The sequence below is a fragment of the Apus apus genome, chromosome 8, assembly GCF_020740795.1.
Source record: "Apus apus isolate bApuApu2 chromosome 8, bApuApu2.pri.cur, whole genome shotgun sequence".
NCBI classification, from domain to species: Eukaryota; Metazoa; Chordata; class Aves; order Apodiformes; family Apodidae; genus Apus; species Apus apus.
In genome coordinates this window covers 9,056,836-9,068,679 of record NC_067289.1, presented here as the reverse complement: position 1 = coordinate 9,068,679, position 11,844 = coordinate 9,056,836, and the positions used below count along the sequence as shown (strand labels likewise).

Sequence of the window (11,844 nt, the reverse complement as noted above, 5' to 3'; positions counted from 1 at the left end):
CTGGGGTTTTTGTGAAATATTTCAATCAAACTGAAAACTGAGGAAGAATCTGCCTGCCTGCAAGCACCCCAGAACTTCCTGAGGACACGCAGCCCAGATTCGGTTGGAGCCACATACAAAAGCTGCCTCGTTTAGGTTGTATAAAACCAGGTCTCATAAACTTTGTGGTGGGATGTCTGTAGCCAGGCAAGGACATGCAGTGCCTTTTTATGACAAATTTATTACAAATAGGAAGCGAGAAAGGGCAAAGCATATTCCAGAGGTTTTTGGGATGTGCAGCATGTGCCTGTGGCTGCAAGCCGAGGCACACTGCTGGCAGCACAGGGACCTGTCTGTGCCACCCAGACCTGAGCTCTGTAGGAGTTTCTGCAAAAAAAGGTGTGCATCTTTGGTTATATGTGCTTATTTGGGTGGCTTTCTACTCTTCCCTCTGTTGAAACAGCTTCTGCTGTTCATGCTTTCCTTGAGGTCCCTTGCATGTGACTGTAGCAGCCACCAGTGTGTCACTGGGGGGAGGCCAGCATATCTCACAGGTGTATGTGTAACCACAGGTGTCCCAGGTGTTTTAGGGCATCAGGAGTGGGAAAGCTGACCCAGGCCTCAGGTACACAGAGGTTCTTTGCTCTTCTCCTGACCCTTGTCTTGCCACTGGATTTCTTGGCCCCATGGAGTGTAGAAGAGGAGCTGGAGGGAGGACAGCGTTGCTGCAGGTTGGTGCCACCAGCGGCCAGTCTTGCTAGATGTGGCTACAGACTGCAGCAGCATCCTCTCTCTCAAGGGTAAGGATGATCCTTGTTGCCTTTCCCTTTGCTCAAGCAGAACAGGAACTTGCTTGGAGTTGGCAGCCATGGTAACAGCCTGGTTCACATCACTGCAATAACTCTGGTTTGATGCGAGCTTTCCAAGATCCTGTGGAAGTCTGTGTGTGTTTGGAAACTCGGTCTAGGCTGTCCTTTTCCTGAGAGATCATTTAAGTCCCAGGCGTAAAATCTCAATTGCCTCTAAGACTATGGCATTTTAATGTGGGCTTCAGCAGTGTCGTGGTCTGTTGCCAGTAATCTCCCTTGTCTTTGTGTCTCAGTGCTGCTCTCCCAGCCTTGCATTTGCACCAAAGTTCGTGTTGCTTGAGAAGAACTTACTTGCTTTACTTCTGTAAATGTAGTCACTTAAGTGACAGGGAAAATGCGGTTTGATCCCGCTTATCCCTCTGGTGTGTCCATGAGGATGCCTGTTCCCCCCACTGCTGCAGCTGAGTGTCAAGAGGAACCTCTGTCATCTTAGTTTGCATTTTATCTCCCCTGAGTCTTGAAACTCTACCTTGTCGGTGCGTCTCCTAGCATAGTGTTTCTCACCGCAGGAGTCTCAAGTCGCTGGGTCCCGTCACTGGGAGGAGTTGCAGCCGGAGGCGCTGATGCTGCTGCCAGGTCTGAGCTGCGCCTCCCGCAGCAGCCGAGGGCCAGCCCAGCCCTCCTGGGATCCTGGTAGCTCTGCGAGGTAAGGCAGGCTGCAGCCTGCAGCAAGCTTCCTTGTCCCTCTCGTATTTATAACTGCATTTAAAAGTTTTTCTTCTCTTTTTTAAAATCTTCCTTTTGTGTGTGTGTGTATGTGCTTGGATCCCAATTTGCTGTGTGCAGTGGAGCTCTCTGTTTTCTGTTTCTGCTGACAGAACCTTGCTGGATTCCCACTCTTTGTTAGCTGGTTAAAAAGAAGAAACAAGAACCATTTGGGAGATAATTATACTTAAATGCAATAGGTTAGATGGTTTTCTGCTTTTTTCATCATTGGGGTTTCACTTTCCTCTGAAATGATGACGAATTGGAGTCACAAGACTTGAAACAAGAGACAAACTTAAAAGCTTATTGTATTCCAGTAAGACATTAATCCTTATTTTTATCTCAGTCCTATATATGCTGCAGGTAGTTGTCATCTAGCAGCTTTAGTATCTTTGTCCTTGTTATAGGCGGAGCTTGAGATTGACGTGAAACAAAAAAGTCTTTTAAAAGTTAGAAAAACCAACACATTCCATGTATTTAATAAGCCCTGCTACTGAGATGCTGAGGTAATTCACACTCAGTCTCTGAAGTTAATTATGTGCTGGTATACAAAGCCTAAATCCTTATAAAGTAACTTCCTTACAGATGTAACTGTGAACTTATTAAATCCTGTGATGCATCATGAGTCTGTCAGTGTCAGCTAGACCAAAGGGCTCCGAGCACCACAGTGGAGTAGGCACATCTTAAGAATTCATTATGAAAAGGAATTTTTAATTATTTTCCTGTGTCTTTCCACCATAAGATTTTAAACATATAGTGGACTGAGTTCTATCAGGTTCCACACTATCTAGTGTTTGTTAGTTGTTTATGTTTGGACTTTATTTTATGTAGGGCTTACTAGTGTAGATATTGGTAGTAGATACAAGTATTTATATTTGACCTGCCCTTACACAAAGCTGGACTACCCAGCAGTCTGCTGTACCTTCTGCTGTGTGGCCAGTCACTACCATGTGGGCATAGGATTCTAATATGGGGGTTTCTTGAGTACCATATCAAGAGTTCTTGCCCTCATCAGAGTCACTTTTCACATAAAATTGAGCAGCTATTTTTCTAATCTCTTAGAGAAATCTTTCTTGTCATGTTGAATAGGTCACTATGAATAATGTGCTTTTTCATTTGGCAGCCAGACAGGAAAGCTGGGGGCAGGGGAAGCAGAGAGGAAGGCAAGGACTCATTATGTTGGGAACTGGAGAGAAACCAGCACTTTCCTTTTCTTATCCAGCAAAAGCCTGAGCTTTGTTCTGATGGCAGTCATCCCTTTCCCACCTGAGTTTCTTGGAGCCTCATGAGAAAAGCTACAGATGGGGGGTCTAAACTCGCCAGTCTGCAGCAGCCTGGGTCATGGCATCCTGGCTTTACCCCAAGGTTTAGGGAGGCAATAGATTGGAGACAAAGAGAGGGCATGGGAATACCCTTGTCCAAGTTCGGGCAACCTGGGTTTGACCCTTCCCCATGGACGTTTAGATGTCAAAGCGAAGTGGAAGAGAAGCAGAGTGCTCCTCTACTGCATGGTGCTTAGCCAGGCTGGTGGGGCTGCCCTCTGAAAGGGGAGGTTGGGCGAAGGCGGACATTCAGTTCATCTCGTGCTCCTTGTGGTAGGAGTGGTGGGTGCTGGTGAACCCCTTGCTGCTTTTTGAGAGGGTACTGTAACCTATGGCTGCCCCTTAACCCTCCTGATGCCATTAGACCTATACCTTATAGATCTATAGCATATCCTGTCATGGTTCCTTCTCCAGGCTGAAGGTTCTTGTCTGCTTGCTCCTCTTACCAACAGGGCTTCTTTCATTACTTCTTCATTACTTTCCTTTACTTCCTCCTCCTGCTTTCTTCCTGAGTCTCCACATCCATCTTCTTAAAGGGCAGCTGGAACAGCACAGACTATTCCAGATACAGGTGCTCAGGGGATTTATAGGTTGCAGTTAATTGTTTTCTGTTTCCCTCCCTATTCCTCCTCTAGTAATACCATTGGATTGAGCTGCTGCTGGCCACAAAGCTGCTGCTTTCACCCGACTGCCCGCTCAGGGGGGAGGCAATCCTGGTCCTGGCAGCATTGCTGGACTGTCTGCCAGCCCACAGTTCCCCTCCACCAGGTTTATGTTCACTCCTATTTACCTACTTTAACTCTTTCTGGTCTCTGCTCTTTGCCCTGACGCCGAGGAGGTACCACAGGCTGGTGCCTGGGCCATGCTGGGCACTGTGGCTGTGCCAGGCAGCTCAGCAGTGCCCAGCCCCATGGCCATGTCTGCCACCATTGCCTCCTTCCAGAATAGGGGCCCTGACATGCCCCTCCTGCTTCCAGGTACAAACCCAGCCCTGAAGAACTTTCTGTTTTTCCTTTCACTGGCAAAATTCCCCTTTTCCTCACATGCAGGAAGGCAGATGACTGCTTGCCCTGCCTTTTAGCAACGGGTTGATGGATCATTTCCTTTTCCATGTTTTAGTAAAATTGTGTTGCTCAGAGCTCATCCAGAGCATTTTAATGGTTTGAGCACTTGCACTCTTTGCTCTCTTCCTGCGATTGTCTGAAGGCCGGATTTTTTGGTCTCCCTCCCAGTGGTGATTATTATTTGCTTGGAAGTATTGTGGGTGGGTTTGTCTCTATCAGTGCAAATTCATTATTTTTTTTTTCCTAGTCAGCCTTTTTATTTTTATTGTACATTGGTGCCAGTGCAGTTTTAAATCATGAATGTGTGATTTCTACCAGTGAGAGTGATCTATGTAAAGGAGACGAAGGCACCACTATCTTGTACCTTTTTAGACCCTGCATGTTTTTCTCAGTGGAATACAAAGTGAGGGTTGGAGTGGAAAAAAAAAAAAAAAAAGAAAATCAGAGTTTTGAATAACAGACTGTTATTAATGCTGGAATTTGTGCAGGGTGAGCTACTGCTTTGTGTGCTTGGCTGCTGGAGTGGGAACTGTCAGCAGAGAGAGGTGCCTTGCTCTTAATTAGATGGAGCTGGATACACTGTCAGAGGCTGCAGGTTTGATTTAAATACTGGCTGCGGTGGGGCCAGTTCTGAACAGAAAATGGGGGCTGGTTTGGCTTGTATGTATTGCTCCTGGGTTGGCAAAATAAGGAGACAAAGGGACAGTGTTATTTATTGTCAAGACACTAGAAAAGGCCTGGAAAGAGATGTATTTCAGCATTCCTGTTGTAGTCTACACAATAAGCTGAATTAAGTACTCCTATGTAAACCTGAGGAGCAAAGAAAACAAAACAAAACAAACCTGGAGTTTGCTTAAAGGTGCTGATTACACTGGTATCTCAACATTAAAAAATGAAAAAATAAAGAGGAAAGAGGCAACCAGGGCCTTGCAAAGGGGGAGCTTATATGGGCTGTGTTTATTAACCCAGGAGCTGATTTCCAGCTGGGCAGTGAGCTACCTATGTGGTGAAGTGCATAAAAAGGAGTCAAGGTTATTCCCAGAGCTCCTCTTTCCTGGGGCTGATTCATATCTGCCCTTATTGTTATCTGTTGTGTTCACACGCTGCTTTTTTTTCTTTTGTTAGTCTGTTTTCCTTCCTTTTTTTAAAGAGTAGCTTATCTGTATGCCCCAGAAGGGTGGGACTCAAAAGATCACAAGCTTTTCCCAGCCAGCTAAAGCTCGCCTGCTGACTACAGGAAAATTTACTGAGGTTTTGAAACCTGAGTGGCACATCAGAGAGTCCCATCGCCTGTGCAAAAAGCAGCCATCACACCGAGATGGGCACTGGTGGGACTGGCCGGATCTGGAGTGTCCATCTCCAGTGCTGACAGGCCAGTCTTGTACTTAGAACGTCATGTCATCTTGGAGAACTGCTGCTTCTGTGCTTCAGTGCTCTTCATCTCTGCTGCCCTGTGCAGAGAAGGACAGGAGCAGGAGGACACAGAGGAGTTTCTGGGCACATCGGTTGCAGGTACACAGTGACCAGAGCTCAGGTCTTGTAGTCAGAGAATGAGCCTTCAGCTGAGCTCTGCTGTGATGTGAGTGGCCTGAGGCAGTCACAGAACAATACCTTGTCACTTTTCACCTGCCTCCTCATGTACGTGAACTGTGCATACCTGGGTGTTTCTTCAGGTTACTGCAAACCTGTAGAAGATTGAACTAATTCTGTTGAAGTTTCCGAGTTATGAGTGTAACCTCATCTTATTGAGGCTCCAGAAGTAGGAGAAGGAAGGCACCAGTTTCTCTATTTTTTTTTTTTTTTTGTCAGGAACCTTTGCAATGGATGACAGAGCAGATTCTCTGATGACTGTGCATCTTCTCGCCAATTCAGGACACTCGTTGCTTCTGCAGCAAACTCTGGATCAGCTTTTGGGGTGGATCTGCCCAGACATTCGCCTTTTCCTGGTGTCTGAGCGAGTTACTCCGTTGAAATACTATGAGAGATGCCGTAAGAGAAGCTGTGGCTTTCCCGGAATATCTGTTCTCCTTTTTCTACATGAGGACTTGGGAGAAGAACGGATTTTCCAGGTCCATGAGCAATTCCAGCATCCCCCCTGGCGCTACCAGTGTGCCCAGATTGCTAATGGGCAAAGCTACCCCTGTGCCCCAGCTCACCAGGACTTCTACAGCCTGGACGAGCAGATGCCCGTCTGGGGCATCAGGCGGGTTCACTGTGGCCCCGAAATCCTGCGTGTCACCATCTACTGCAGCTTTGAGAACTATGAGGATGCAGTGAGACTCTACGAGATGATCCTGCAGAAGGAAGCAACCACACAGAAAAGCAGCTTCTGTGTCTTCGTGCTGCACACAGCCCGAGGCGCTGCCGTGCAGCTCTGCCTGAAGCAGCTGCCCATCGGGGTGCCCGCCGAGCCCAAGGACTCCTCAGCCTTGCAGTTCAGGGTGCAAGAAATGGGGCAGCTGGTGCCTCTCCTGCCCAACCCATGCATTCCTATCAGTAGCACCAGGTGGCAAACACAAGACTACGAAGGAAATACAATTCTGCTTCAGGTACGTGTCTGTGATGTTCTGAAAAGAGATTTTTTAAATTTTATTTTATTTTACTTTTTCTCCAAGGAAAGCAGGACTGATTCAAAAGGGAAATGAAGATTTTGCTTTTTCATGTTTTCTTTAGAATTTGTGAATGCAGTAATTGGTATCTGCCAGTGCTGTGATGCTGCAGATAAATATAAGCACAGTTTCTTGGCATGTTTTTATATTGTTAAATGAACAACATTGCTGCTCACCTGAAATTGGAAAGTGTTAATGCTTTCTTGGAGCAGGCTGGTTTCACATCCTCCCTTCCCTGCCTGAATCTACTGATTGTAGCAGCCAATCCTTTTTCCGATAAATCATTATTTTATAATATTTTTGAAAGCAAGTTTTTAGCACCCAGCACCAGATGTATTGTAAGCATGGTGCTGATATATCACCTGCAATAGATTTTGTGAGCTCTTGAGGGAGTTGCTGTTGGGCAAAAGCGCTGAAGAAGTGAGTCACAGGAAATCTCTGCCTTTTCTGCTCAAGTGTGCAGCCCAAAGGTTGTACGAATGCAAATAAATAAAACAGACAAAAAAGACTGTGCTGAGATGATACATAGTGGGAATTATACAGGTGAGGGGGAGGGTTGTATAGCTCCATGTGCTTTCTTTCCATGGTAACAACCTCTCCCATCTCAGATTATTTTTTTCTTATTTAGATATAGAAATAATTTGCCCATCCTGTGTTTTGTTTTTTTTCCCTTCCAGAGCTCATTTGTTACAAATCAAGTTAGTTATTCTGTACAGCATATTTTTATGCTACTCCTGACAGTCATCCTCAGGGCAGCTTTTGTGTTCTTCTCATTCAGTGTCACTTCACACAACTGGTTTGTCACCCACTAGGCCTGGACAAGGCCCTGAGCATCCTCACATAGCATTGAAGTTGGTCCTGCTGGGAGCAGGTGACTGGGCCAGGTGACCTCCAGAGGTCCCTTGCTCTGTGGCTCTTCCTGCTGTAGATGCAAGGTCTTTAAGCTGGCAGACATACATTAATTCACTGCAGGAAATTTGGAAGCTTTTTTGGGGGTGTAGCTTTACTCCTTTCCATGTGTTTATCCAGTGTTCCCTTGAATCCATGTGAACTTTTTGTATTCATGACATACTTTGACAGGGCCTCCCCTGTGCCTACTTTCCTTCTCCTTTCTTTAGTTTGAACTTCTCCAGCTTGCTCCATTTGGTGGGCTCTGCTGCTTGCATTACAAATGGCAGGGAGTGGACAATACCTGTTTGTTTATCCAGGTGCCTCATGGTCGTTTAGCATTTTATCCTCTACCTTCCAAACTGCTTTTTTTTTCCGCCAGGATTAAAGTACATGGTAATTCCTTTACTGTACATGCAACTGTCCTTGTTGTATATTTCTGAGCATTTCCAGCTCTGTGATACCCTGTGTCCTGCAGGTGAGGGACAGGCACTGTGGTCCAGCTTTGGGACCAGAGCTGCACCCTGCATAACAGTGCTCTGCATTTTGTTTGGAATAATTAAGATTTCCTTTGCTCTCCAGGCTGCTGTTGCTGCACTGATGCTAACACGGTGCTGTCTGTCACAGAAATGAGACCCTGAGTCTCACAATCTGTATTCTGTATGTGAAGCTGGGATTGTTCTTCTCCATGTGTACCACATTTTCTACATTAACTTTCATCTGCCATTGCTCAGGCTTGACTCCTGTGCTGTTCTCTGGTGGGGCTCTGGCTGGCTCATGCTGCAGGTCATTTCAGGCTGGGCAAGAACATTGTCACCACAAGCTAGAACAATGTTAATGGTGCTCTCCAAATTTCTTCAACAGGTTCAAGGCAGCTCCAAGCCCCATGAAACAAATGTTGGATTTTCCCATCAGCATGATAATACAAGTGGTGACAAAATCTATCAGGACTCGGTCCCCTTCCCTGTAAAGCGGGGTAATTCTGGTTGGAGAAGCCAGGAGGTTAGAGCTGCGAAGAGTAAAACAAAATCTGAGCAAAGTGAAGCCCTAACCACTGAGCAAGCCAGCGGTGGCCTCTTCAGACACTTCTCCTCTCCTCCCAGCGGGCCAGCAGGCCGGTGGGGGTGGGATGCCCCCTCCCTCCGCAGGCAGGCCAGCACCCAGCTCCAGGCTTCTCTCCAGGAGAGCCGTGTTCGTCGGCAGGCAGCGGAGACCAACGTGGACACAGGGCTGGTGGTGACAAACCCCTCCAGCAGCCGCTGCCCCCTGCACCGCTTCTCCAGGGGCCTGCGGAGCAGCCTCCTCCAGCCCCCTGTGCCCGCGGACGGGCCCTCCCCAGACAGGACCCAGCTGCTGCTTGCTGCAGCCAAAAGGAGTAAAGGAGCAGGGCAGAGAGCTTCGGGCCTCCTCCCACAAAGGCTGCAGGCCAGCCCCACAAACAGAGTGGAGGAGGAGGAAGAGGAGGAGGAATTCTTTATATGACTGGAAACAGCCGTGCCAGATGGACTCATCATTTCCAAACAACAGCACAGTGCTTCCGTGTGTGTCACGGCCACCGACGCTCACTTTCCATGGAGCAATGCTAGGGAGGCTGAGGACAAAGCTGGGAAAACAGCAGTGTGTTTGCAGAAAGGTTTATTTTGTTTTGTTTTTAATGCAGAACAGATTGGAGGATTACTGTGCGATGAATAGGAATAAGCCATATGACTTCTAAGATGTTAAAAGTAATAGCCAGTGATGCGTTCAGAAGGTGCATCTTGCCTGAGCTGCCCAAGTGGCAGGATGCCCCAGCTTTGGGGACTCACTTGTCTCCATGGGATGTATTGGCAAAAGGCAGTGGCATGAGCATGGTGGCAAAGCCCATTTTCCTCTGTTTCTTCTCACTTCCCCTGTTGTTGGTATTTAAAAGCTATCAGTGTGTTCAATTTTCTGCAAGATGTGAAGCACAAGAATGTTCTTTTCAAACACTTTTTGGATTTTTTTTTTCTAAAGACATCTTTCCCCCAGATTAGCACAGTACACACAAAAAACAAACACTTGTGGAGACTAGTTTGAGCTGCTCATGCTCCACTAAGACCTGCTGTTTCTTATGACACTTAAAATAAATCCAGCAACAGGCCAGCCTTTGTTAGACCAAATGTGCTGTTATCAGCAGGCAATCCTAATTGGGTTTTAATTAACAGAAGACAAGGGAAATTAAGAGTCTTGGAGGGTAATGCTGAAGAGTAAAAGGGAAAGGAGAAATGAAGTAATGTTTCAGCAGCAGATGCTGAAATAACTCCCATCTTGATCAGCACCTTTCTTTTCTCAAGTAGGATAAAGCAAATGTCAAAGCTAGTGAGGTGGGAAGGACATGACAGATGGTTGAAATTATTAAAAGAAAAGCCAAATCTGGTCACACCTTACAAGCAGCAGGAACAAAAAGGTATTTTCTCCTTAAATATATCTGAGCTCCACTTTACACAGAAGTGTGACTGTGTTTGGAGAGTGCCTTCTCACTGCCTGCTCTTAGTTTACAGCTCAGGTTTGAGAGGTGATGGCTCCTTGTGGCCCAAGGAGAGGGCAGTGAGCAGCGATGGGGCCTTCCTGGGGGACTCTGCACCATTCTACAGGTGTGCAGCACCAGTACCTGTGCTGCTGGACTCAGACCATGGTTGGCAGTGCAGACCCTTCTAGACACTGGTGGGCAGTGTGGACCCTCCTGGTTGCTGCAGTGGGCTGTGCAGCCCTGGAGTGCCGGAGAGTGGTGGTGTTGCCTGGCGTTGGCTCAGGCTTCAGGGAGGCCCAGGTTTTGGGGAAGGCTCAAAGGTACAGCTGAGTTAGTCTGAAGGTGGGAACAGGGCAGTCCCTGTTCTGTGCCCTTGCAGCTGGTGTTGCCCTGGGAATGATGCTCACATGCCCTCCAATGCAGGGACCTGAATGTGCAAAAGGCTGAACAGGACCCCAGTTCCACTGGACTCTTGCAAACATGTTTTCATTAATTCTGTGAAGCTTTGAACTTCTTAATAAATCATACTATGATATCTTACGTCTATAAGGGTGATTTAATCTTACGTAGTATACTAAAAGCTTAGCCATTGCTTTTCAGAACCAGATAAAATATTTGGTGAACTATGGTAGTGGGGAAGAGTTGTCAAGCAGGTTTGCTTGCTGGGTTTGCTGTGGTGTGTGTGAGAGGGGGCTGACGGGTAGCAGGAGGCACGTGGGGCTACAACCATGGCAGTGGGCATGGATGGAATTCCCATGAACCCGCAACAAAGACAGAAGTAGGACTCCTGGGACAAACAGCTTTGAAGAGATTTCATGGCTGCCTCTCTACTCTTGCGCTGAAGTTACTTGTGTGACTATTTTGCATACTCCCTTTTTGCCTAAGAGGGGAGGAGGGCAGTATATGGCATGGGGGAAATGCTGCATCATTTGAAACAAGAAAAGCTAAGAAAATTATATGTGAGGTTCACCTGTCTGCAACAGATCAGAAAAGATGAGAAATACAAGTAAAAGGAAAATTGCTCTGAAAATATACTTGTAACAGTGAGTATACAAAATCCATGTACTTCAAGTGCAGAATTGAGCAGCGGTCGCTCTGGAGTCATTTTCACCCAACCTGTGGAGGCACCTGCTGTTGTTGTTTTAGACCCTGGCTGCAGGAATGATGTCTTTTATCTCCTCTGAAGCCAGCAGGGTGGTATTTCTGCAGGGGGAGTGGGTGTGCTCCTCACTGCCTAGATACAGGCACAAAGGCAGGGGTGCTCCCCCCGCACTGGGCACCCAGGCAACCTCAGCCCTGCCAGGAGGGGTCAGGTCAGTGGTGACGCCACAGGTGATGTCACAGGCCTGGCCTCTCCTGTTGAAGAGAAGCTGGCAAGCTTGATTCTTTCGGGGAAGCGAATGCTGAATGCACTCTGCTTTCCTGGGTCCTGGGCCAAAGCCAGCTTTCGTGAGCACCGTGATGAATCCTGAGGTAGCCCTGCCATGCACAGCTTTCCAGCCGCTGGGTCCAGGGTGGGACTTTTTCTTCTCACAGCTCAGGCAGGATATTCCTCACTGGTGCTGATGCATTGCTCTATGCTGGGGCCAGGAGGGACACAGCTTCACAGCCCCTTGGTGGAGGAAAAGATGTTGTGTGTATGAAAAACCCGTGTTTCTAACGGGGACACAGCAACTGTCCCTTTGGCCCAAGCAGAGGGTGGCAGCCCCAGTCCCTCGGTGGGCAGTGCCCTGGGGTGCTCGGCCGTCCAGCTCCCAGTTCTGCTCCCACGGGTGGGTGGGAAGGGTGCAGAGGTGCTGAGGGATGGGTCCCTCCCCTAATTCACACGTTGCTGTCCCAGGGATGTACATTTTCCTCTGTTGCCTCTCTGCTGTGCTACACGAGTCTGGTCAGGAGCCCTGTCCCCTCATCCCTGGGCCT

General features: G+C 47.7%; 1 protein-coding gene across 1 annotated transcript; it reads left to right on the top strand.

The window, feature by feature from the left end:
* Positions 1-5,212: 5,212 nt before the first annotated feature.
* Positions 5,213-10,446, top strand: FAM124B (family with sequence similarity 124 member B). The gene is made up of 3 exons (XM_051626927.1): positions 5,213-5,451; positions 5,749-6,488; positions 8,301-10,446. The coding sequence occupies exons 2-3, from the start codon at positions 5,760-5,762 to the stop codon at positions 8,916-8,918; spliced, it is 1,347 nt and encodes a 448-aa protein (XP_051482887.1). The 5' UTR covers positions 5,213-5,451; positions 5,749-5,759; the 3' UTR covers positions 8,919-10,446.
* Positions 10,447-11,844: the final 1,398 nt, after the last annotated feature.